Raw genomic sequence first — 27,823 nt, forward strand, 5'->3', positions numbered from 1 at the left:
AGAGGGACCAGATGTACTCCAAGTCCATATACTCAGCACAGGAAGGCCTCCACAGGAAGCCACATCATGATCAGAAACCATTTAACTCGCCCTGAAAAGCTATCATCACAGAATCTTGCAAGAGACGATCCAAGTCTGTATGGTCAATTCATTCTCACCCAGGAATGAAGATACCGGGAGCGAAATCATAGTCCAAAAGTTGTTTGGCGACTGGATAATCAGGATGAGGGAGGCTGAGGTGACTGTTGAGTGGCAACAGGTTAGCTTCATGAGTTGATCTCAGAATGGGAATGATTTTGCCTGAAGGGCTGAACTGCTCAAAGCCAATGCTAACACTTAATTTTTCCAGAGGTGTATTCCAGTTTTGAAGAGGTATATTGTATTTTTTTTTTGATCACATAACACATTACCCAAAACTTAGCAGATAAGGAAAAATAAACCCGTTATCACATGCAATTCCTATGGATCAGGAATATGAGAGGTTCTGGCTCAGGGTCTCCCAAATGTGGTCCAGAGTGCAGTCATCTGAAGGCTTAAGGGGCCGGGGGTTCTGCTTCCAAGATGGTTCCCTCACATGGCTAGCAAGTTAGTGCTAGCTGTTGGCAGGAAGCCTCAGTTCCTCACTTTCAAGACCCCTCTCCCTACTGGGCTCTTTGAGTATCGTCATAGCATGGTAGCTAACTTCCCCCAGAGTGAGTAACCCAAAAGAAAGCAAGGCAAAAACCGCCAGTGCCTTTTATAACCTAATCCATGAACTCACACACTGTCTTTTCCGCTACACTCAATTTGCTAGAAATGACTCACTAAGTCTAGCCTGCCCTGAAGGAGAAATGAATTCATTAGGCTCCATCTTTAGACAGGAATGTCAAAGAAGGACATACTTTAAAACCCACAGTAAGTATCACCTACGTTGTCTCTGCAACTCCTTTTTTTCCTGCCCTTCCATAGCTGGCAAGTCTTCTGCTGATCCATGTACTCTACCGATACATTCATATTATTGTCTTTGTAAATATAATACACATATACACCTTTTATATGTAATTATATATCATATATGATATAATATTTATAATGTGGATAATATGTTACACATTACACATATTGTCTATATTATAAATATTAATGTATTGAACTTATGGCCAAACTCTTCTAGCATGATATTCATTATGTATCTTTATGCTCATTTGTATACCTCCATTCTGCCACGTCACTAGCCAGGGGGACCTGAGGCAAATTGCTTGACCTCTCTGTGCCTCTGTATCCTCATCTGTAAAATTAGACTGTAATAGGACCTACCTCATAAGTTTCTTGTGAGATTTAAATGAGTAATTACATGCACAGCGGTTGGAAGAGTGCCTGGCTCATAGAGACCATTCAATACCATCAGCTGTCAGCGTGGTGTCTGTAGTTGCTGCAGAATAGTTTGATCCAGTAGTACACCTCGGAAGACTGCCCTCAGAGGGCTATCTTGGGTCCATGTTCCCAGTGGCAGTACACAAAAGTCAGGGTGGTCTTCCTGGCTACACCACAGTCCCACAGCATCCAAGCCCTGAACCGAGAATGCAGAAAGAACCATTTCAGGCCTGGGAGGGACCAGGGCCAGAGGTCTCTTGTTTTCCTTTCCTCTTTCCTGCACTTGTTCCTCCTCTGGCTCCCAGGCTACCCCTGACCCAGAGTGCTTACATGGAGATAACATGTTTAGTTTGCACTCTGAGTCCTATTTATGTTTTGTTTTTGTTCCTTTTTTTTTTTTTTAAGGCTGACCTTTTGCAGAAGGGTAGAATACCCAAACAGGGAAGTGACCTCGCAGAAACCTAGGGAGTTCCTCAGCCTCGTGAACTTGTATTAAGAGTTGTTCCTACATTGTATTTCTAAGTCTACGTTTTCCAGGGTGTATACTAGCTACATCTGATCATCTGATTGATGTCAGACAGATTGATCTTCCTCTCAGGACCTTTTGCTTCTTGCCAGTGCCTCTTGACCTCCTTGGGCTTAATGAATAGATTTTATCTTTATCCGAAGCATACTTGTAATTAAAAACATGCTGGGTGTTTGCTGAAAATGTATTGATGGGAAGTTAGAGCTGGTACTTCCTCCGTCTCCCAAAGCTACTTTAAAAGGGAAGCCATACCTAACGGAATGCACCAGGGTTGTCTTTTGTCAGGTGACAGGTAGCTAAATATAGAGTTGGAGCTGGGAGGGACGTGCTGAGGTCACTTGTGCCCTCCTGCCATCCGCCTTCCCCATCTGAATGTCTCCAGCTCTGTGGCTAGCCCGTTCTGTAGCCTCCAGCCATACATGGCTTCTGAGCACTTCAGCTGTGGGTAGTCCAAGTTGAGATGTGATATCGGTGGTAATATACACCCTGCGTTTCGAAGACTTAATGCAAAGACAGGCATGTAGAATGTTTCCTCAATAATTTATAGTTGATTACAAGTTGAAATAGTATTTTGATACATTGGATTAAAGAAAATACATCATTACAATTAATTTCCCCTCCCTCTTTTCACTTTTCTTTTAATATTAGGAAGTTCTAAATACCGTGTGTAGCTCACATTACGTTCCTATCCGTCAGTGCTTCCTTAGGCATCTATCTCTATTCTTCAGGCCTCCAGCACATAGATTATAAGGCTTTCCTTGGTGACTCCTCTGGGTCTTTTGTCATTGTGGCACTTTGTTTCTTCTCCACATCCAATCTTAATCTCTGCCGCTTCGATTTGAAGACTTCTACTTCAAATAGTTGGCTCTTCATCTTTTTATGAAATCCCCACTTGAAAAGAGTTGAGCTTCTCTTCATATCGTTCACCTGTAAGCCCAGTAGCCCCATTTTCTTTCAGCTTTTGACTTTCTACCTCTTCCAACCCTGATATTTTTAAATGATCTTCCCTGGGTAATCCTTAGACTCTATATATTACTTTTAAAACTCGGTATCCAAAACCAACCAACATGGCTCTAATGTGGACCTGAGTACTGCAGAGACAAGTAGAAGAAATTATGTCCACCATCAAGTACTTGATGGTCCTTTTAATGCATTACCACACAAGGAGGGACAGATGCTGTTGGTAACAGTCTTAACTGATGAGGAAGTTGAGGCTCAGCTAGGTGAAGTAACTTAACAAGGTCCCACTGCAAATTAAGTGGCAGATCTGGGATTCATGCCCAGGTTTGCCAGGTTCTGGAGCTTATATTCATTCGTTATATATCATGTCTTCCTTGCCTGATACTTTTCTTTGAATACACCTTTGATCTCGAGGGGCTTTATAGTACTTGACTGATGCATTTGTAGCTTCTGGTCAACAATGATTCTTGAGCTTGCTCTGTTATGTTTCTGTCTTACTGGAATTGTGAGGTCCTTCTGCTAAATTCCAGATACTCCCTTTCAACTCTGCAGATTCCTCTTGAAAGCCAGTAGGACTGCCCTGCCCTGGCCTATTGTAGGGTAATTTGTAGGCAAGAGGCAATGTCTTCAGCTGTCAGGAGTGTCTTTTCAGGAAGGGAGCTTTCTTTCTTGTGGCCTGAGATCTTCAGGATAACTATCAGTTTTCAGAACAAGCTACTTCTCAAAGGCCGGTCAAGGCAAAGTACATTGTTTATCCATGTTTACCTAAAGGCAACAAGTGTGTGTTTTGAGTAGAAGGCAACAAGAAGGGATCCTTGAGAGTGTGTTAAAAATGGATCTTCTCACGAATGAACATTGAAGACATGATACCAAGTGAAATAACCAGTCACAAAAGGACAAATACTGTATGATTTCACTTACAAGAGGTAACTAGAGTAGTCAAATAGACAGACAGAAAACACAGCGGTGGTTGCCAGGAGCTGGGGGAGGGGAGAAATATGGAGGGATCATTCAGTGAGTACAGAGTTTCAATTTGAAAAGATGAAAAAGATCTGGAAATGGATGGTGGTGATGGCTGCACAACATTGTGAATGTCCTTAAAGCCACACCACTGCATGCTTGAAAATGGTGAAAATAGTAGATATTATGTTATATATATTTTACCATAATAAAGACAACTAACCAGATTTTCTATACATGAAGAAAAATAGCTTGCTTATCACATGTGATCGGAGGTGGTACTGGAGCTAAGTCCCATCCTGGGTTTGAGATCACAATTGTTTTCTGAGGTAGCTTCTCATGAGAAAGTGCATCCTGCACTGAGATGAGGGGAGTTCTTTCTTTTTCTGACAGATTTCTCCATCTAGGAAGTTTTACTTCACACAGATGCCTTTGCCAGGGTATAAACTGCTTTTCCACAGATGTCTGGGGTAGGGAAAGCAGCCTTACCTCCAAGGGATCCAATGAACGTTTGACAACACTTGCTTTTCTGTGGAGATTTTCTTATTCCTTATCCCCCTATCTGAAGGTGTGTCTAGACTTTTCTAAGAAAGAGTGCAGGGCTGTAAGTTCTATTTGGTTGTACCAAAGTAGTTGTAGCCTCTTTGGAGACCTGAATGGGAATTAGATTGAGCACCCGAACCTCTAAGAACATTTGTTCTGTGTTTCATTGATGTCAGTGCCCCCTGACATCCCGGAGTCAGTCATCCAATCTGATGAGTGGGCCATTTTGAGAAACATTCAGCCAGGGTACATAGATTGAGACTCTAACTAACCCATAGGAATTCTCTCTACAGTGCCGTGTTTCATGCCATTGTGGGTGTATTTGCTTATTTGCCCCGTATATTTTCCTTTTCAGGAATCATTAACCAATGGCAACAGGAATCCAAGGATAAAGTGATTTCCCTCCTGTTAACTCACCTGCCTTTGCTGAAGCCAGGAAACCTCGATGCAAAAGTTGAGTATATGAAACTGCTGCCCAAAATCCTGGCGCACTCTATTGAACACAACCAGCACATCGAGGAGAGCAGGCAGCTGCTGTCCTATGCTTTGATACATCCGGCCACTTCGTTGGAAGACCGCAGTGCTTTAGCCATGTGGCTGAACCACTTGGAGGACCGCACGTCGACCAGCTTCGGCGGCCAGAACCGAAGCCGCTCAGACTCTGTGGATTATGGGCAGACTCACTACTATCACCAAAGACAGAACTCCGAGGACAAGCTCAATGGGTGGCAGAACTCTCGGGATTCGGGGATTTGCATCAACGCCTCCAACTGGCAGGACAAAAGCCTGGGGTGTGAGAACGGCCATGTGCCCCTCTACTCCTCTTCATCTGTCCCCACCACAATCAATACGATTGGAACCAGCACAAGTACAAGTAAGTTCCCAGGAAGCCCGTAAAGCAGTGTGCTTTGGTGACTTGCTGTGTGTGGCATGTCCCACTGCGAATGTCTGCTCTGAGCACCCCATGACCCTGGGAGAGACGGGCCGATGGGAATCGGCTGTGGGAAGGGGATCTTTGCATCCCATACCTGTTGCTCTTTTGACTCTGGAAAGATAAAAATGCTGGGCAGGTAGAAATGAGTGATGGTCCAAATTTGGGTTATAAACAGACTGAAAAATAAATACGTTTGAGAGAAGAGTAAGTGGTGAAAGAAGGAAACTTCCCGTTTCCACGAGTAGAAATGCCTTTTACCCGCATGCCTTTCGCCCTGGAGTTTTTGGATTTGCCAAAACACTGAGTTATGAGTGATTCTCTAAACCTGATTCTAACCCATGGTTAACCAGATGCCCTCATGGGGTTTGTGCATTTTCTTTTTTTTTTTTTTCTGTTTTCTTTCTTTCTTCCTTTTTTTTTTTTTTCCTTTTTTTCATTTCACCCTGGAATGTTCCCTCCCTTGCACTTTCTGGGTTTTAGCCCCAGTTGTTGGGGGCACTTTTCCTCCTGACCAGGGAAGTAGGTTTGCTAACTTGAGAATGCTGCTCTGTGCTGTGGCCTTTTCTCACTCCGCCTCACCTAGGAGAGGCGGGTCAGGAACCGTTCTGCAGAAAGGGAGAGCAGAGGACAGCTTTCTGCTCTTTTGACCACTAAGGCAAAGTACCCTGCTCGCAGCTGGGACTAGGGCTGGGAATCCTCTGTATGGCTCCCCACTTAGGCTGAGCAAAGTGACAGATGTGCCATTTGTGCTTCTGTAAAGTGACAGTATGGGAGGGGGGCCTGTCATTGAACAGAAATCATCCATGCTACTTGCATGTGTTCGTGAATACAGTGTCTGCAGTGAGATAACTTTCTCAGTGGAAAGCTTTTGTGGTTAGACCTTACGTGCCTGTCAACATGCAGGAACCCCCAATTAAAAGATCTGAGAGTATTAAGAATTAGCGGTGACAGCTTCTTGGCCTCTACCTCCACTTGGATCTTTTTGCTAATGGGCCCTTTTAAATGGCTTTCTCAAATACATAGGAGTGTCGAATTATAACTACGTTAATTGAAACAGGACCTCAGTGGAATAACCGAGGAAATACTTAAGATACTGCATTCATAATGCTACAAAATGAGATTTTTAATTCCTTTTTTCTCTATTTTTACACTGAGATATTGATAACTAGTACATTTGGGGAATTAAGTGATTATTGCATCATTGATTTATTATGTAAGAGGTTCTGAGGACAGTCTGTTTCACAGACTAGTAATCCGGGGAACAGTTTCACTAGCTTGTGTGTGACAAAGAGTGATGGCTGGGACTGTTAAAGCAGACACATGTAGGCTGGATGACAGAGCTTTTTGGCCCAAGTTTCCTGGGTCAGGGACAGAATCTAGTAATTGTTACAAAACTCTTTGATAGGTGGGAGAGATGTGAGCTCCAAGCTGCCTGCCCTCTCAGAACTTGGTCTTTTATATTTTAAGGGGTTGAATTTTATGTCACTTGTCTTCAAGTTATTCTTGGGTCATCATATTTCTGTCTCTACTGATTTGCACATTCAGGGCTGTGTCTTGACAAGATGTGTACATTCAAGATGGTTATCAGATTGTAGTCAATGGGTACTTTCCTTTTTTACTGTGGCCGTCCAGCCTACAGAGCGGTGGTGATGCAGAAATGACTGTCATGGCCTCCCAGATCTCTGGGTCCCTGTGTAGTACTTGAGCAGAAAAAGACTTGAAGGTTTAACGAGATAACTAGATTACATATGTCAGGAAGAAGAAAGGGGTTGGAGCCCTGTTTCAGAGCATTGGCAAAGAAATCTTAGATCTGTCTTCCAGCAAGTTTCATGCAAACACTTAGGCCATGTCAACACTTGTATTTCAATATCTCTTTAACAAAACATGAATGTCATTGCTTCAGTCTTCTGCATCGTCAATGGTGGTTAAATTGTGTTTGTCAAAACTGCCAACTTTTGGGTCATGCATTCACTCGTGCCTCTATTAAATATCTCCTGAGCACCTGGGAGGCAGTTTGACAAAACGGAAAGGACAGCAACCTTGGTGTCAATGCCCTGCTAAGTCCAAATCTCAGATCTACAGTTTGCTAACTACAACTTGGCCAAGTTACTTAACCTCTCTGAGCAAGGTCCTCACTTGTACAATGAACATTTATGATACCCATCTTTGAAGGACTGTGGTGAAGGTACTTTAGATTACACATGTAGATGCCCAGCGCTGGTCAGAGCTGGCAACAGGGTCTGCTAAGTGAATCAGTGAGAGTGGGAAAGACAGTGAGGAGCAAAGTGCTAACACTGAGCCCAGAGTCTGTGCCTGCATTTGCACCTTCTGGTTGTCATCTGATGAAGCACCTTTCCAGAGCCCAGGGCCATGCAGAGTAGACTAGGTGTCCTTGAGTATGCTGTGGCTTTTCACCATTTCACCGCAGTAGAAAATGGATTGGACTGAAGGCTCCAGGATCTCTTCTATTGCACTAAAGAGCTACATGTCTTCTTTCTTTCAAAATGGAAAAAGATATCTACACAAAGCAACATAATTTATAAATCATAGTAAGAGAACTGAGATCATTTAGTGCTTTGCATTTTCAAATTATCAGCCACATCAAGGACAGCTAATGAAAAGTAACTAGAAGACAACCTCCTTACACAGTTTTTGGGTTTTAATCTTGGTTTATTCCACTAACGTTTGGTTCCCTTGGTCATTATGCTCCAGCAAAGTGCCTTAGCATTTGTGGCCTCCTACCTGTGTGGATTCTGCATCGTTCAACTGCACTGAAAACACTATCCACTTTCTGGGTACCGAGTACTGTGTTTGAGTGCGTGGAAAATATAAAGAAGCTTAAGGAAAGTGATTCACTTTCAGGGAACCTATAATATAACAAGAGAGAGAAGGTATATCAATCAGTCTCACAATTAAAAATGAAATATCTTCTTTTAGCCAGACTAATCTGCAAAAATTTTGCATAAAAATCCATGCATTACATAAAAACGCAGCTAAAAAAAATAACAGCTGCCATAGGGCGATACAGGATTGTGTCAACTGAACGGGGGGTCTGTACTGTAAGCACTGTGAATGTTTGAAATGGAAAGATTCTTGTGAACTGTAGGGTCAAGAAAGCTTTTGTAAGAAATGGGGCAAGTAAGCTATGATGGAGATGGCAGGAGTGGGGGGACCAAGGGTAGGGACATTCATTGCGAGCAAAAGGGTGGAAGTTATAGTGAGCACGCAGGGTTGGAAGACAGTGAAGAAGAAGGAAAGGTTCACGAAGGAAAAATAGCTCGTGAAAGAAAGCAATAAAAGTAGACAGGGAGGGGATCTGAGAGCTCTAAAGAGGCCAGCCATAACACCATCTGTATGACAGTGATATGAGCAATGCTGTAAGGGGGCCTGGTCTGCTATGTGCACGCCAGATGAATGACAAGGGATGACTACAACATCAGTGAGTTTCAAAGGTATCATGGGGATAGGAACAGGCATGGAGCAGAAGAAATGGATGCTAGAAACGTTCCTAGGTATAATTATTAGAATTAGGATTCAGTATTGACTTTGGACATACATTACAGATTCATTTATTTTTTCATTCATTCACTTAGGAAGCGTTTATTGAGTACCTACTATATGCTTAATCTACTCGAGGCACTTGGTGCATCAGCAGACCAAAGATGCTCTCCCTTGTGGAGTTGCGTCTACACTATTACAGTATATGAGGAAATTATATAATGTGTTAGAGATTGATAAGTGGCATGGAAATAAGAAACAGAGTAGGGTCAGTAGGATCAGGCCTAGATGGTGAGGTGATTATAGTAATAAATAGGGTGGTCAGGGTGGACCTCATCGAGAAGGTGATGTGTGAACAAAGACTTGAAGGAGGTAAGGGGGTTAGCCAAGTGAGAGTCTGGGGGAAGAACAGTCCAGCCAGAGAAAAAGCTTGAGCAAAAGTCCCAAGATCTTTTCCCAGCTTGCTGGGGAAAAGCAAGAAGACCAGTGGCTGAAAGAGAGTGACATAGACAGTGGTGGAGCTTGCAGAGGTAACAGGGAAAGACAGATCCTATGGGGCATTGCAGGGCATTGCAAGGACTTTGACTTTTGCTCTCAGTAAACCAGGAAGCCATTGGAGGGTTTTTGGCAGACGAGGGACGTGACCTTACATTTTAAAGGGATCCCTTTGGCTCCTGTATTAAGAATAAACTATACAAGGGCAAGGACAGAAACACAATGACCAGTTAAGAGGCTATTGCAGTAATCCAGGCAGGAGGGTGCTGACTTTGCCTGGGGTGGCTGAAGAAGAAGGGGAAAAATGGTCAGAATCTAGATCTATTTTGGAAGTACAGTAAGTGGCATTTCCTGACAAAATAAATGAAGAGTGTAAGGGAAAGGATTCAAGAATGACTCGAAAGTTTTTGCTTCTGCAACTGGAAGGATGGAGAACATTTCTATTTATTAAGTTTGAAGGTAAGATTTGGAGTTGTGTCATCTGTGATGAATCTGTGTGTCCATTCGACAATCGGAGGTGTCTAGTAGGCATTTGGATGTATGAGTATGTAGTTTGGGAGAGAGGACGAATCCGAAGATAGACATTTGGGAGTTACCAGCACATGAGTAGCATTTAGAGCTATGAAACTGAGTAAGATTACCAAACCAGAGATGTCAGTAGAGAAGAGGACCAAGGACTGAGCCTGGGCACTTCAACATGAAGGCTGGGGAAGCCGAGGACAAAGCAGAAGAAATGCAGGAGAAACCATTGAAGTAAGGAAAAACTCAGGTGTGTGTATGTCTTACAAGGCGAATGAAGAACATGTTTCAAGGGGAAAAAGTGATCAAGTGAGTAAAATTCTACTGACGTGTCTACTAAGGTGAGGACCAAGAATTAACCCCTGGATTTATCAAGAAGGTATATTAGAGGTAAATTGGGGGGGTACTTCCCAGATGGTAGGCATTTGGGGGCTGAAGAAAGTTATGTTAGTGATTCCAAAGAGATAAAAGGCAGGATAGGGAAAGAAACTAGCTACAAGCTCCAATCTTGGATGTGTGTTGACTTTGAGAAGGTGCTAGAACATTGAGATGGAGAAAAATGATGTTTAGAGGGCATTAAAAACAGATGATGGTGCCATGCAGAGTTTTAGAAGGGATTAAGGTGAGGCTAAGAGTGGGAGGCAAAAACTACACCCTAATATAACAGCAATCAACCAATTTTCATCCATTTAAGCAGACTCAAGAGTACCTTTTTATTAGTTGCAGATGTTAAATTAAGTGAGATCACATAGGACTTTTGGACCTTCTCTTCCATAATAAAGAGACAAATGGTTTGGGACAGCAGAGAAGTTGATTAAACACTTAGGGTAGCATCAAGGTGTTTCGGAAGAGAGGGAAGAATGTAATTTTCAGTACCTCACTCTCCTCGTAAGGCTACTCAGGGTCTGGTTCCTGAAAGCAAGAATGTACAGATTCTTCATCATGAGCCCATGGGACCAGAAAGGACCAAGGTATTGGCTGTCACAGACTGTGCACAAATCTTAGTCAACTTTGTTTTGGCCATTATAAGCAATTCCAAGGGTAAGGTGCATAGAACCTGGCTTAGCATCTCTACATTTGCTTCCTGTCTGAAGTCTGCTATAGAAAAAGCAAACCATTAGGAAAAGACCATTCGGGAAAAGTATCTCCTGGATTTCTTAAGAGCCCACAGAATCCCCTTGTGTGGAGGTCAATGCCACCTCCATTACCCCGGACTGCCTTTCTAGCCAGTTTCTAGTCTTCACTGGCGGAGTTTGACCTGGAATGAAACTATGTGCTGTAGTTACAAATGAAAGGAAGATCATTGCGATACTTGATTTTTCTTCACATTCTTTACATTTGCTAGCCAGCCTGGTATGAGGCAAGAACTCTGAAACTTTGGGTAACAAAAATTATATTCCACTTAAACTGCCTGCTTCTACAGTCTCATGGTACAGCTTGGAACCTTCGCATTTCTTTTATTAGTCTCAATTGATTTTTCTGATAATGAAAACCATACATTAAAAAAATTTTGGTACTGTAGGTCATCAAAAAGTAAATTAACAGTAATAGCACACAACTGCATATTGTTTACTACATGCTGGGTACTGTTCAACACCTTTTACATAAATATCAACTCATTTAATCCTTATAACCTCCGATGTGGATATTATTGTTATCGCCATTTGACAGATGAGGAAAATTGAGGCACAGAGAGGCTAAGTAACTTGCCCAGTGTCACAGACCAACAAAGTGGATGAATTGGGGTTTGAACCCAGGCAGTCGGGCTATGGAGTCTGGCTCTGGACTTGAGGACACATGCCAGTCCCTCTTAATCCTATCCTCGGGAGATTGGCTCAGTTACTAGCTAGTAGACCCTTGTTGGACTCTGAAGTTGTCCCTACGTGGGCCAGCCTCCCTTGAATCAGGGTTCTCCACAGCACACAGATGTAAGACTCTGCCCAAATTGCACCCCAGGTGCACTGGCTTTGCACTGACCCATCTATTTCAATATTAGCCCTTGGCGCTCTGTGTCACTATTCTTGCTTGACAAGTTTGCCTCCCCTTCCCAATCACAAATTCCTTGGGGACAAGGGTTGTCTTCTTTACCCCTCTTTCCTGGCACCTGGAAAGAACACTGTGTGGCTCAAAAAGTCACCGAAACTTGGGAGATGGCAATTTCCTGGCATCTGTTCAGCTGCCATTCTCCTGTGGCAGAGTGTCTCTGTTGGATAATGGCTGTCTCTTGCTAAGGCCAGATGTGGCCTCCAAATCCTGCTCAATATGCCCCTCAAGGCAGCCACCATAATTCAATAAGAGATGGCATGTGAACTGAAGCCTGTCTGCCCGCCTTGCCATAAATGTTTGCTGAACAGTAGGAACTTAATAAATTCCTGGGCTCACTAGGCAGATGTTCACGAAGTTAATGAATTTCCAAAATAAACGAGAAGACGTCTTTGGGAATTCACTAAGTATTTGGTGATAATATTGGTCATTTAGCCTTCTGTCATAATCCTCATAGTGACATTTGTTGTTGCTCTTGCTTTTTTTGCGTGTGACTTATTTTACCAACTAGGTCTCAGTACTAACAGACTCTTAATAACATACTGTGATCTTGATTGTGGCGGCAGTTATATGAATTTATTCATGTGAACAATGCCCTAGGGTTGTGCACAAATTCATACGCCCTCCCCACCCCACCCCCCCAAAATCAGCGTATGATCAGATCTGCTGAGATCTGAGTAAGGTCTACCATAGTCTCATTAATTGTATCATGTTAATGTCGAGTTTCTGATTTTGATACTGCCCTATAGTTAGATAAAATGTCACCTTCGGGGGAACTGGGAGATGGGTACATGAGACCTCTCTAGTATTTTTGCTGTTTCTTGTAAATCTATCGTTGCTTGAACATTAAAAGTTAGAAAACAAAAACCAGTGAGGCATCCAATGCCTGGATATTTCTTGGGCGTTCTTTGGTCCTTGTTATTTGGCCTTATGGAAACGTGGAGGGTCCGTCCATTTATGGGAAAGATGGTTACTAGGTGCCATGGAACCAATACCTGAAACAAAACTACTCCAGCAGGAAAGATGAGGAGCAAGGGTCATGGATCTCAGGGCAAGTGGCTCCTTTGGAGAGCCCTGACCTGCCAGTTGGAAAAACCCCTCCAAGTTCATCAACTGACCCCTTTAGCCAGGGCTAGCTCCTTCAGAGATACCTGTTTGGTTCAAGAAGTCCTTTGCCCACTGCCCTTCACTTTTCTTTTTTTCTCCTTTTTATTTTTTTTAATGTTTATTTATTTTTGAGAGAGAGAGAGAGCACAAGCAGGGGAGGGGCAGAGAGAGAAACAGAATCTGAAGCAGGCTCCAGGCTCCGAGCTATCAGCACAGAGCCTGACACAGGGCTTGAACTCACAAACCATGAGATCATGACCTGAACCGAAGTCGGATGCTTAACTCTCCCCCCCCCAATGAGAGCCTCTGCAGGCTAAAACTCTCCGAGTACTGATTGGCGGGCAGGTGCAAATGATCTCACAGTTCAGGAGTTTTAGCCTGCGGAGGCGAGAGAGAGAGAGAGAGAGAGAGAGAGAGAGAGAGAGACTGAGAGAGAGACTAAGCCACCCAGGCGCCCCAACCCTTCACATTTTCTTACAAGACCAACAGCCACTTCAAATTCATTCCAGTCAGTCTGCAAAAAACTAAGAGAACCCAGATATTCAAGGGAAAGAGAGACACCATTCAGCTTCAGGTAGCCCTGACAAGAAGAGAGGTCTTGTGAGTGGCCTCTTGGAAACTGAAATGGAAGGGCAAGGCCTGCAGACCCTGATTCTTTTTTGCAGGCGGCAGGTCTCCCCCATCCTAAGCCTCTGGTGTCATTGGGAGTTCCTTTTAGATCTTCATGGAATTATTTTGTCTTTTACCAGCAGACTTTCTGGGTGGAAAATTTCTTTCTCCCCCCAAATCCAGCCAACCTGGCATGTAACTGAAAAATTCCATTATTTCCTTAACCCCTCATTTGCTCTTCAAAGAGGTAACTCTAGTTGCTTTGCTTCCTTTGAGACGCATTTGTAACAGCTGGCATGAGATATTTTTAGCTTCAGCTTCCTTCCCCTTCAGGGGAAACTTTTTTAAGCGTGGCCCTGGCCTTCCTGATACTACAGTGTGAAGGTGGCTCAGCGAGATCTCAGAGGACCTGATATGGCCACTACCTAATCCTCCCTTTCCAAGAGTCCAGAGTTTTTACAGGACTGTGCTCTTCTTCACCACGCTTCGTGTTTGGTTTTGGGGGCGTGGGGAAGAACAATCGAAAAACACCATAGTAAGCAGGAAGTCTGCTCATTTATTTTGAGTCAGCAGAGATCCTACTGCTTGGGAAAAGTCAAAGACCTCAGGAGCCATGCGCCTTGGGTCATGAGGCTGTGCCATCCGTCCCCTATCCAGGAGGATTTTTTTAGACCCGAATGACAGTGAGTGTTGTTAATAAACACTAGATGAGTGCCAGAGGAAGGCGGTTGTCTTCTAATTCTCTATTGTAATTGAAAAATAGGATGGATTCTGGCTGGAATAAAGGACTTAGATTGGACTAGCCCAGAAGAGGGAAGGAAGGAGGAAGAAATGAATAACATGGCTTCTTTAGGACTTTTTGAGCCCTGTAGTCTTATGATTTCTATTATTTCACAAGATTCAAAGTCATAGTCTAATAGCGGCTACTCCACACACACACACACACACACACACACACACACACATACACGCGTGTGCGCGTGCACAATTGGACAAAAAAAACCTTTTAATCTTGCAGTTATTTTTTTTTCTTTTCTCACTTTTAAGATTTCCAGGGACAAACTCAGGTTACCTTAAAGAAAGACATCGTGATGTAGCATATCTGTATCTACATATATATATCTACATATCCATACCTATATATATCTGTGTGTGTATATGTATGTATATACTTTGACATCTTTAATATCAAGCAAATTAAACCCTTGAATTTCATGGCTTCAAGTGAGGGTAAATCTTAGTGGCAGTGATTACTGTCAATTTGGGGTATATTTTGTAACAAACACTGCACATATCATTCCTGCCACCCCCATTCTCAGCATTCTATTAGATAAAGTATGGTATCTGAGTATAGGAAATCTCAGAAAGTCAATTAAGAGAAGGATATGGAGATGGAGAAGCAAGGAAGACAGGGAGTTCCAAAATCTGGAAAATGCTGTATAAGATTTTTGTGGATTGGAGAAAGGCTGAAACTCCTAACGTACCCTGGAGTAATTATTCTTTGCCAAAAGTCTGGGCCATTTCCATAGATGAATTCCATGGCTAGAATTAGAGAAACCAATGGGAGCACAGGGTTTGCTTTAGAGATTTGTTTCACAGCCAACCTTGCTGAGATGCACCCTTTCAGGAAAGCCCAGCAAATCCATATGGAGCTAAAAGATGCATAGCAGATTATTTTATACTTCAGTCTTCTGCCTCACACAGGAAATGATAAGGCCAAGGGCATGTTAGATATTCAGTATGGGAGAATAAATGATGAGGCAGTTTTCCATCAAGATCAAGAACAGATGCTTTGGTTTTCAATTGCAGCTCACCCATGATTATATGCATGGTGATGGACAAGTTACTTGACCTCTAAAGCTCCTTTCTTCATCTATGAAATGGGAATAAGTTTCAGTGGGGGACCTCTTAACTGACTTGATCAGGATATGTTGATTGTCATGACTGTTTAAAGCAAGAAATCATAAAAAAGGAATAAGACCGTAAATATTAAAGTGTGAAGATGTACATTCATATGCTGTTTTTGTATAGCATGGTGGACCTTTCTTTGAGGATACGGGTCCTGACTCTGGCTGCTGTATGTCTTCCCTGCATAATTCACACCCTTGATGCACTATTGTCTGTGATTTCTTCAAAATGGAGCAAGAGTTTGTAACCATTTTCAAAAAAAATCAGAGCACAGAATCTTTCTAGTTTTTTTTCTTTTTATCATTTAGCTTATAGTTTTTCTGAATTCAACACTAGGTTTTTTTTAATGTTTATTTATTGATTGATTCAGACAGAGAGGCAGACAGACAGACACAGTAGGGGAGGGGCAGAAAGAGAAAGAGAGAGAGAATCCCAAGCAGGCTCTGCACTATCAGCACAGAGCCCAACACGGGGCTGGAACTCATGAACCATGAGATCATGACCTGAGCCAAAATTAAGAGGCAGACGCTTAATTGACTGAGTCACCCAGCAGTCCCTCAACACTAGATTTTTAAGCAAAATAACGACTGTTTATTTCTAAAGCATGTAACAAAGTTTTTGTGCGATTAATTTTTTTATAATTCATATGTCATCATTCGTTTTTTTAAAAATTTTTAAAAGATTTTTTAAAGTTTATTTATTTATTTATTTATTTTGAGAGAAAGAGAGAACAAGGAGGGGCAGAGAGGGAAGGGGGCAGAGGATCCAAAGCAGGCTCCATGCTCAGAGTAGAGAGCCCAATGTGGGGCTCAAACTCATAAACTGTGAGATCATGACCTGACTGAGACCAGACACTTAACTGAGCCACCCAGGAGCCCCTGTCATCATTTGTTATACCTTTTCAAATGTTACACTTACAGTAAGTACAACCAGCATAAATGGGTCTGGGAACAAGTTCAGTGGACAATGTTCAATGGTACACCTGCAAGTCCACTGGTGGGTGCAGAAGTGCACAATTGAATTTCAGTCCTTGAAGAGCTAGTGCACCATGGGCATCAAGGAAGTAGTCTAAAGGGAAAAGAGAGTACTGGTTGGTCCAGCAAGTTAAAGTGAAGCTGAGTTGAGAGCTTCTTAGAGTTGTTACAAGGATTTAATGAGAAATGTATGTCAAGCAGTTGCCAATAGGAGATGCTCAACCATCACTAGCCCTCATTCTTATTATTTCTGCACTGGTTGTTAATGCTGACATAGTAAGAGTGACTTCTTTCACCAGCCCACGCTCTGCAGTAAATGAGGGTGAAATAGGCTCCCTGGGGCAGCCCTATGACAAAGCTACTCCTATATGCTAACCTGAAATCAAGATACTTTGACTCAGCTCCATAAAGAGCCAGACTTCCACAAAATCAGTATTCCCATAAGGGTTGTTCCAAATGATATATCTTATCAAATGACTTAAAATGGACCAGAAAAAAACAAAACAAAACAAAACAAAACAAAACAAACAAAAAAAACAGAGTAGAGCAGTAACAATTTGTCGTTGCTCTTTGGGATTTATTGCTAACAAGAATGATTTTTTTTAATTAGTGATAAGTGTAAGGATATTATTCAAATTTATAAAAATGATCCTTAATTAACAGAATTGGATTGAACAGAGATATAATGAGGCTGTGCACATAGACACAGGCCAGGGAAGTGTGGCCAGTCCCCAGAGTTCAAAATGTTTGGAAGAAAAAGAATGTGCCTTGGTGAAAAGAGCAGTGGATTAGAAAAGTCGCTCCACTTCTAACTCAGTGTGTGACCTTGCACTCATGGGGACTCCCACTTCTCTATGGAAGCATGAGGTTGGATGACCCCTAAGGAGCCTTCTTAGTGCTCTCAGCCTGTGCTTCTAAGGCGGAAGCTGATGAGTATACAGTGCTGCTACCTTGCAATGAGCAGGAGAAGGAGGGCGCAATGCCAGCAGATGTACTGGACTGATGTAGGAGAAGGGGCACCTGCCGAAGCTCCCGGTGGGGGAGGGGTCCCCTGATATACTCAGCACTAGTTACACGCTCCGTGAGAATCGGATATGATTTTGGTCCCCATGATTGTTGAAAGAATGTGAACACCTACAATTACTGCTAACTGGAGTGTGGACCTGGAAAGTCTGGCAGACCAGGCTTGCAGGGAACCACTTCTCACTCTATCTTTTAAAGTGAGTACCATGTTAGTGCCATGTGTCACCTATTAAAAATTTGTATATATTAGAGAGAGAGAGAGAGAGAGAGAGAGAGAGAGAGGGAGAGAGAGAAATGAAAAAGATATGAAGATGTTAGTGAAGAAAGAGAGAGAAGAAAGATCTCCTAAAAGAAAAGACAGGGTGATATAGCCTAGAGTAGTAATAATGCTAAATAAGGAGTGATTTGATCATTTAGAAGGATATTAAAGTATATTAATGGGAAGGGCACTATCCTGAGTTCCTTGACCTCTGCCATATAGAAAGAAAAGAAAATTGGCAACAGTTACAGGTCAAGATGTTGGTGATGATAAAACACTCCAGAGCATGTCACAATTACAAATGTGGATTCGCTATCCTTTCTGAGTTCAAGAAAATACGTCAGAGGATCAACAGTTTCAGTTGCCTGGAGCCTGCATCACAGGCCATCTGAGAGCCACTCTTGTTCTGTGGTTGTGGCATCATCGTGGTGAGATTCTTCTGGAGGAAAAGTGGACTATGTGAAGGTTCTTTTGTTTTCAAAGATCTGATAAACATTCGATGTGTCACTGGTCTTATTTCTGTGCTATTAAGTCAAACAGAGGGAGCAGGGACATGAGGCTTGGGGCTCTGTGTCAAAAGCTACTATTCATTTTGGATTAAAACACACACACACACACACACACACACACACACACACACACACACACAACAGCAACAACAATTTTTGCTGTACCCAAGTCAAAATATAGACATGCATGGGGAGCCTGGGTGGCTCCGTCGATTAAGCGTCCAACTTCAGCTCAGATCATGATCTCATGGTTCGTGGGTTCTAGTCCTGCATTGGGCTCTGTGCTGACAGCTCAGAGCCTGGAGCCTGCTTTGGATTCTGTGTCTCCCTCTCTTTCTCCCTGCTCATGCTCGCTTGCTCTCTCTCTCAAAAATAAATAAACATTAAAATATATATATATATATATATATATATATATATATATATATATATATATATAGACATGCACCCCTCAGTGCCAGTTTCCTGAGGAGCAGCCTCTGAGTAGTGTCCATGGATGGCGGTAACACCCAACATGATCTTTCAGAGTCCAGAAGTTCGGCTTCTCAGCAGAAGAGGGTTGGTAGTGGCAACGATTAAGACACTGAGCATACTTGGGATGCCTGGGTGGCTCAGTCAGTTGAGCATCTGACTCTTGGTTTCAGCTCAGGTCATGATTCCAGAGGTGGGAGGATCAAGCCCTGCATTGGACTCCTCACTGAGCATGGAACCTGCTTGAGATTCTCTCTCTCCCTATGCACCCCTCTCCCCCACTCACGCTCTGTCTAAAATAATTTTTTAAAAACACACTGAGCATACTGTGCTAATCTTGCTAGCATCAAGATGAAGCATAAGGGAGAGCATATAATATAGACTAGTTTCATTTGGTGGCTATATTTTTAAAAGTTGCTTGAAATGATCTTTATTTGAATCAAGCCATTTTCCATTGACTAGAACTATGATTTGGGGCATGCATTATCTTGGTTTCTAATTAATCTTCATTGGCAGGAGCTCTTAAAATTAGGCTAAGGTCCTCAGTTCCTGAGAGTTTCTATCAAAGTCAATAATCTATAAAGCATTGTAAGATAACAAATTATTGAAAGGATTTCATCAGGTGATTTTTTTTTTGCAATGTGTATAATAGTCCTCTGATTAGTAAATTGGAATTCCTTAGATGGCTTTAACAAGTCCAATCTCTGTGGCATTGAATGGACAGAGCAGGTGGTACCCTAAATCCCACCTCAGGCTGCATTTCTGAATGTGGAGATTGCAGTCTTCCCGACTACTTTCAGGAATGGGAGAGATAGCTTGCTGAGGAGAGATGTTGATGAGAAGGCTTGGCTAGAGTAATGCCTGGGTCTGTATCCACTGGGTGCAAAGGGAGAATGTTCAAGACTGCAGCATGCTTGGGAAGTTGGAAGAGTTTGGGGGTAGTCATCAGGCCTCAGGGAGTTATGTTGAGAGAAAGGGAATTACTCACACATGTTCATCATTATCCAAGAAATCATTCTGTGCCTGTGATATTGTTATTAACTCTGCTAGTTTAGCAGGATAATTTAAATATCCCAACTGAATGTTCTACCTAAGTATCATTCGAAAAGCCAGAGCTCCCCGCAAGTACAATAATGGCGTCTTTGGGTAACTATGACCACATGTGTACATTTCTTTACTTTTGGCAACTAGCTCCAAATTCACCTGGAATCTCAAAAAACTGTGTGCTCAGCCCCAGAGTCGGGGTTTTTGATTCCCCAAAGCACCTCTACTTTGGGTATGAGGCTGACAACGTGATTGAGGCCAGCCAGTCCCTAAGTCTGGATCTGAGCTGCAGACCCTAAATTCAAGGTAAGTCTTAGGTGCATAGCTCACTGTCGCTGAGGAATAAGTATTGTCAATAATCAGAGAGGGTAGATGTGTGGCTTGAAGCCTTTCTTTTCAATCTGTGAGATTTGTGAAAAAGAATGGAAAGCTTTGTACGGTCACAGTTCTCTCCCTAATTTTCTGTTGGTGATCTCTCTCTCTCTAGCTAGAGACAGCTGCATAATTTTTATTTGCTTTTAGAGTTATTCACTTGCTCCTCTTCCCCAGCCACTCAATCTGTATGCAGTTCTGAGAGCAGGCTAATTATGGGGTACTGGAGAAGCAGTTGCTCAGAGAAAAGCTCTTTAAGCATTCGACCAGGACGGCTTGATGCCGAGGTCACGCTCGTGACCCTCTCCTCATTCACGTCCACACGTCTGCGTGGGAGCCGCCTTCCGTCTTTGTGCAGTTGCAAGAACAAACTTTTTAGAAAGGTCAACACAAGAAATAAGTGCTTTTTCCAAAAGGACAGAGCAAGTAGAGGATTTCACGTTTACTTCTTGGGTCTTCACTCTGGAAAAATAGCCACAAAGTGGCCAAGAGAAAAGATATGCTCCTCTCCTTGACCAAGGCTTGGGATTTTTGGCTCCTCCTGCAATGGCTTAGGAGCAAGACGCTTTATACACTCAGTGGTGGAATCCTCAAACTGTTGTGACTCCAAGCAAAAAGGCTGCTAAGATTCCTTGGCCCAGGAGATTGCTTTTGCTTGCAAGTTGTTGTTTTCAACTCCACTTCATCTCAATGAGTAAATGGTTTACTTCCAGAGACACTAACCCTGTGAGACACTCTGCCACCCTAGCTGGTATGGCCTGAGAGAAACAAAGCACTTGCAAGGATAGTTCGTTAAGAATCCTGACTTGGTGGGGGGAAAAAGAATCCTGACTTTGGAGAAGAAGGGTACAGAGGAACACTTTCCCCTCTGCCTCTCCCTTTTTTAGACCAGCTTAGACTCAGCCCCTTGGAATCATCCAGATTGGCAAAGATTTGAATGGACCCTTGGCTGAGCTGTTGGAACTCTAGGAAAAACCTGCTTGATACCCGAATTTCTCTTCAACCTAACGAATCCGTAGAATCCCGATGCCAGGACTACCCAATTGGAACTTTAGTGGAATTTCTACCTCAGACCAATTTATGATGATCGTGAGGAATCCCACTGGGAATCCTATCTCTGGGCCCATCATAGAGTGGCATTGGGGGTCTTCCTTCAGTGCTGGAGAAGTTTGATTCTAGGATTGAAGGGAGAGTTGGGGCAGATGACCCCACACTTCTCAACATTCCCTCCTTGCTTATACTCTCGTTAACTCAAGAACATGTGCTGGGGGCACAGATCTAGCAGGGTCACTAATATACTAGGTGGCAGAATCAGAGTCCAGAAAGATCTCAGATAATATCAAGTTGTGGTTCAGAGCACATGTTTTGAAGTCAGACCAACCTGGGTTTCAATCCCATTTCCACTGATTACTAGCTGTGTGACCTTGGAGAAATGCCTTAGCCTCTCTTGGCCTTGATTTCCTTATATTAAAAAGAGGGGAATAGAGGTGCCTGGGTGGCTCAGTTGTTAAGCATCTGACCTCAGCTCAGGTCATGATCTCGCAGTCTGCGAGTTCAAGCCCTGCGTCGGGCTCTGTGCCGACAGCTCAGAGCCTGGAGCCTGCTTCAGATTCTGTGTCTCCCTCACTCTCTGCCCCTCCCCTGCTCATGCTCTGTCTCTCTATGTCTCAAAAATAAATAGAAACACTAAAAAAAAATTTTTTTAAAGAGGGGAATAATCGCCACCCCATGAGTGATTGTGAAAGTCCTCTTGGTGTTTTTTCTTGAAGATACCCTTACTGGAGGCTTCTACCCTCCTATTTCAGTCCTACTCCACAAACTTGTTCTCCTTCAGTTCTAGGAAATTTTCTCAAATTTTAAAAATATTTTCCTCTCATTCATTTTCTGTCTTTTCTTTTTTAGGAACTCCTTTTAATCACATACTAGCTCTTCTCTAATGATCTTGTAATTTCCTTAACTTTTCCATTCCTATTTCCAATTTTTTGTCCTACTTTCTACAACTTTATCTTCCAAACCTATTATACAATTTTTAATCTCTATCATATTTGCAAATTGCAAGAGTTCTTTCTTGTTCTTTGTTCCTTTTTCTGTTGCATTCTGTTCTTATTTCATGGATGCAAAATCTTTGCTAATAGCTCTGAAGACATTACAGTTGAGTTTTGGAGTCTTTCTTTGCTCCCAACATTGTGCTTCCTTAGAGTTTCTTTTTCTGTTTGTTTTGAACCCTGTCTCTCAAGCAAGAGTCCTTTCACCTAATGGGAAGGCACCAGAACCTTATATGTGTAAATTTTACCACAGAGAGATCGGGTAGGGATGTGGCCTGGCTGCTTTTGTTGAGGGCTCACGCAGTATACCAGCTGTACTTCCTTCTCATGGATCAGTCCATTTCCCCTAGAATCCTTGTCTCCTCCTGGAAGATTCAGGCCTGGCTGCCAGAGTTCTGGGGGCTGTTAGGAGAATGGTGCTAAGATGCTTAGTTTTATGGGATTGGGGAGAGAATCTAAGGGTCTCCTTGTGCCTTAGACATACTTTCTACCAAACCTCCTATTTTGGCCCCCTCCCTGCCTTCAGAAGTACCTGGTCTCTGAATCCCCAACTTCTTGGGACTTCTGCGGCATGAGTGGTCATACTCCCCCCTCCTGTGGACATACATGTCCTCTTTCTTTGGTCTGCTGAGTCAGTTATCCCATGTCCTTCTGTTTCCAGCTTCCACAATGACTTCAGTGGACTGGTGATACCCACTGTCTTCTGCTGTCCTCTCTCCCGAATTCTTTTCCTTATGGGTTTATGCATTTGCTGTCATTTTAGTGAGTTTCCAGAAGGAATAGAGGAACATCTGCATAAATTAGAAGTCTATTTTAATTTGCTTACTTGTTTAAGATCTATCTCCTCCACTTGAATATAAAACCCAAGAAGTCAGAGGCCTGGTCTTGCTCGTTGCAGTATTCCTGTCGTCCAAAACACCGCCTGACACAGCATAGATGTTGAATAAATACTTATTGAATGAATAATACTTACTTATACTTACTTATACTAATACATACTTATTGTATGAATGAATGAATGACATGTAATGTAGATATCTTTGTATAGTGCCTACATCCCAATAAAAAATAATTATCTTACCTATAACTATTTCTATCTCTGAGGATTAGGCAGTGAAGTAAAACTTTGTGCTACTCATACCCATTGATTTTAAATGGGGATAAATATGCTCCTTTTAAATTAAAATCTTTAATGGGAAACTCCCTCTTCAAGCTTGAACTTTTCCTAATAGTGATCTTCCCACCAGAACTCTGGATAACCAATAGGGTGTTGCCTGTTTCTGTTAAAGCAAGGGCTGTATTTGGATACTAAGAGACTGTCAGAAGATCTCATGGCCAGGTAGAAGGATTCCTGGAAGTTGAGCTCAGTGCTTCTAATTCATGAGGTGACCTTCAGCCTGTCAATCACCTTCCTTCAATTTCCATTGTCTTACCTGGGAACAAGGGTGCAGAGAACAGAAATATTGATTGAATGATCCCTGAAGGTATTTTTCAGGCTTTAAAATGACGGATTCTTCAGTTCTGCTAATTATGAAGCACCAGTAAATAATAAATAACCATCTCCAAGGCCTAGGTCAGACAACAGTGACATCCCAGTGAAAATGCCCAGTCTTTTCAAATGACAAATTGGTTGATTCATTAGATAATTAGGTATATAAATGATGGCTTCTAGGTCTACATATAGACATCCCAGCTGCAAACCTCTCCACAATGTATTGTCATAATTAAAACCACAGAATTAAATAAACACAATCCAAACTGATGAGCAGGATTAATTGTAATAGGGGTAGAAGTCCACAGGTGAAGACTTTGACTAAAGAAGGTGTTGCTTTTTCCAATCCACAAACAACACTTGATTTCACATCAGTGGTGGCAATCTTGCTGACCAGTTAGGCAAAAAAGAGGGTCCCGTGGCAGGTCTAGAGTGGTGGATGGCTAAACAGTGTGGACAGCTAATACGAGAAGGACAGGTGCACAGAGCGCCCAGACCTGGAAAATCCCAACCCAGTGCAAAGATGCAACAGCTTTGGTTCTGGAAAAACCCTGATAGTGAATGATCATTTTTGGGATGTTCTAGTTCCTGCTGTGTTTGGGTTACACTATTTATGTGGTTGTACAGATCTACAGTTCTTAACAGTTGGGTTCTGCAGTGTATTACTCTGGTGTTAAATGGAGGATCATCTGTTTTAGATCACAGATTTATTATTCTAGTCTTCTTTATCAATGACAGTGACATGAAGACTAATAACCATTGATGTAATATGAATGACGGAGACCAAAAACATCAAGGCTCTAGTCTTGGCTTCAACATCAACTTAGTTGAGTGGCCTTGGTCAATTGCTATATCTCTCCAAGCCTCTGATTCTTTAACTTATAAAATGGCGAGGGGAGGGGAGTGTGGGTTAGATGATTCCTAAATCATGTCTTTAAATTCCCTTCCTGCTCTAAAGTTCTGGAATTCTGAGATAATTAGGGAGTAAATAAATGAGGGAAATAAATTTCAGTATTATACCTTCCAGTCTTCTGAAAATAATATTTTTGGAGGAAGGGCCCAAGAAATGTAGGACCATCATTAAAATTCCATCAGGACCAACTCCACTGGGCACCTAAACAACAGCAACATCTACTTTTCAATAAAACATTGGCATTGCTCTCGACCAGTTCTCCTGAGGTCTTGCCTCAGGAATGAAAAGCTCCGTATCCATCCCTTCAAGCACCTGGTGAGTCAATGTTCATTTCAGGGGGAATCATTTTTGAAGTAGAGCTTTTCATTTAGGGAAACATTGTGGTTATCTTACATCTTTGAAGGAGAAAAAAAAGCTAGGTTGTTTCCCTTAAGTCTGCTGCTCCTACAGCATTTAATTTAAAATGAAAAGATCCTGGTTTGGCTCTTTTATGCAGATGATTGCCTGACTCTGCCCTCAGACCACCCACACAGGACCAAAACCATAAGCTTTGTGAGTCATTTGGGGAAAGCCCAAATGGAAAAGAGATGCTTTCCATGTGGTTGAGCAGGTGATTTCTAATTCAGTTATAGGGAATCTTCATGCATCTCAGAGTCATGGATTTTAAATGATTGTGTGGAATAGCCAACTTACAGCCAAGGAAACAACATGCACATTTACCGTGGAAGCAAGAGAAGAGCTTTTTTGACTTTCATATATTTCCTGCTACTGTCAGTCTTAAATGAAGGGCCAGGGTTCAGAGAGGCAGCTTGGTCCTGGTGTGCTGCCACCTCCTCAAAAACTCTCTTTAGTCCTTGAGATACGGTGATAAATTAATTGAAATTGAAATCACCTAAAATGTTTACTTCTTTCAGCATTTCTTCACCTTAATGCAATGTGTTACTTAGAATATCAGCACTGCCTTACAGCTCCTGGCTGCTGTGTGCTTCTAACCATAGCAGGTGGTGGCTTAATACACAGAAGAGACTGATCTGTGCAGCCCTGTCTCCTAGTATACTTTCCTTGGCATCTGTAGCCCCGGTGACTAGTCCAGTGCCCAATGCATAGAGATACTAAGAGTCTGTTGAATGAGGAGGTTACCTTAAACTCTTTTCCCAGGAAGGTAACAACTCACATTTTGTCACTTCAAAAGCAGTTTTCCACACATCATCTTAGTGGGTCTCGATCATCCATCCTAGTGCCCAGTATATACTGAGCACAGGGTAGAGGCTCAGCAAATTGGATGGATGGATGGATGGATGGATGGATGGATGGGTAGATGGACATGTGGATGGATAAGGATGAGGCAGGCAGCAAATGATTCCATTTGATTCAACCCTGGGAAGTAGGTAGAAGAGGTATTACTATTGTTATAACTATTTTCCAGATGAGATCCTAAGACACTGAGGAGCCAATAGATTTGCTCAGGGTTTTAGATATTGAGTGTTCAGCTCCAGGGCTAAGAGTCTAAGCCCGGGGGGTTCTTTCTGCCACAAGAAGCAGTGTAGTGGTGGTCTTAAGAAGGCAGGTTTGCACGTCAGAGAACCTTGTTTTGAACCCTGTCTCTTGGCCCTTCCTAGCTGTCTATCTTTGACAAGTCCCTTACCCTCTGCACCTCAGCTTCCTATCTGTGAAATTTGTGTTGGGGAGGTATGGTGGGAGGAGTAATTGATATAACCTACCTCCGAAGGCATTAAATGAGGAATAAATGGAACAGTGTGTATCCTTACATGACACTTAGCTGGAATTGGCAAATGGTAGCTGGTGCTGCCGCTGTGCTCACTGCCATGTGACTTCTTTTTCAGAGAATGAAGGACCAGGAAAGGTAGTTTTTAAGGATAGGTCTTTTGGGTTGCATTTGGGGAAATGACAGTACAGTATCCCCAGCCTGGGGCAGGTAAGAAAGATGCAGAGTGAGGAGACAAGGCATTCATTTATCCAGTCACCCTTTCAGGAGAGCCTGAAATGTGTGGGAGAAAGGAGAGCGTTGGGATGAGCCAGGAAGGGGGAGGAGGATGATATGATTCAGTGCCTTCCCTTCTCCAGAACCTTGACTGTGGTGAGCAGCTGGCAGATCCTTTGCCCTGACACCCTTGGCTGGCTCTTCTATTGGTATTACAAGGCAGACTTTTAAAAAATATGCAGAAATAAATAATGTGGGGAAAATACCTTGTCCAAATGAGAATGGTACTCCATAAATATGCTAATAACATTGTGGAAGGTTGGCTCAGGGAGGGGCTGAAAGATCCACTGAGCTATAACGGCTTTTTCAATGTTGTACCCTCAGCTTTTAGAGCGTGGAACGTGGTGGGCACTCGACACATACCTGATGAATTCATTCATTCATCTAGTCCATTCCCCTTGTTTTGTACATGCAGAACCCAGTGTTATCCAGCCACATGATAGGTTCTCAGCTTGAATTTCTAAATATAATGGAGGTACTTAGAATCTTCAGTAAGGACTTCAAGCAATCAGTGTTGCTTAACCAATGTCAGGACAGAAAAAGGGGTCTCATGAGGAGTTCTGGACACTGAAATCTAATGATAAAGAAAGTGATTCATATGCCCTGACCCTCCAGAAGATAAAAATGAAATGCATGAAAGGACAGGAAAGTCCAAGTTGAGTCTCAATCAAAGGAAGAAGATACTGATTAGGGCTGAGAGAAGCTTGTCCGTATAAGTAAGGATTCTGAAAGAGCAAGGAAGATACTCTTTTTGGTACAACAGGCTATGGGGGAAATTTATCTCTTGTAAATCTGTGAAACACTATCAAGTAATCAGAGATATTTTTCATACCACACGTAATATGCTAAAATGACCCATGAATGTCATTAGATTGGCTAGTACTTTGAGTTGATTTTTCCACTGGCAGTGTTGGTTTACATTGAAGTATTCTTACTCTGACAACTAATAGCTAATATTTTTGTAGCACTTCACGCTTTGCAAAACCCTTTTATGTGCATGAGATGATTTGACATTTTTGAACAATTCCAAGATGTAGCCTTTGAAATCTACTATTGGGAGAAACCAAGGCACAGAAAGATGATATGACTTGCTACCCAAATCCCAAATTCTTGTCACTCTAGGAGACTGCTCTTTGTATGGCTGGTGCCTACCTCAACATCAAGAGAGCTAGTGCCCAGCCAGCAAGTCAGAGCTGGGTATAAGGCAGTGTCTCTTAACCTTGAACATGCACACATGTCTGGCATCTTCGAATACAGATCCTGG

General features: G+C 42.5%; 1 protein-coding gene across 4 annotated transcripts in view; it reads left to right on the plus strand.

Moving 5' to 3' along the window:
- SAMD4A (sterile alpha motif domain containing 4A) overlaps window positions 1–27,823 on the plus strand; it is a 214,006-nt gene that overhangs the window by 120,736 nt on the left and 65,447 nt on the right. For all 4 annotated transcript variants that reach the window (XM_027065747.2, XM_027065750.2, XM_027065748.2 and 1 more), the window contains one exon: window positions 4,698–5,216. In XM_027065747.2, coding sequence (XP_026921548.1) covers window positions 4,698–5,216 — 519 coding nt within the window. The remainder of the gene's footprint in view (window positions 1–4,697; window positions 5,217–27,823) is intronic.

Source organism: Acinonyx jubatus, chromosome B3 (assembly GCF_027475565.1).
Source record: "Acinonyx jubatus isolate Ajub_Pintada_27869175 chromosome B3, VMU_Ajub_asm_v1.0, whole genome shotgun sequence".
Lineage (NCBI taxonomy): Eukaryota > Metazoa > Chordata > Mammalia > Carnivora > Felidae > Acinonyx > Acinonyx jubatus.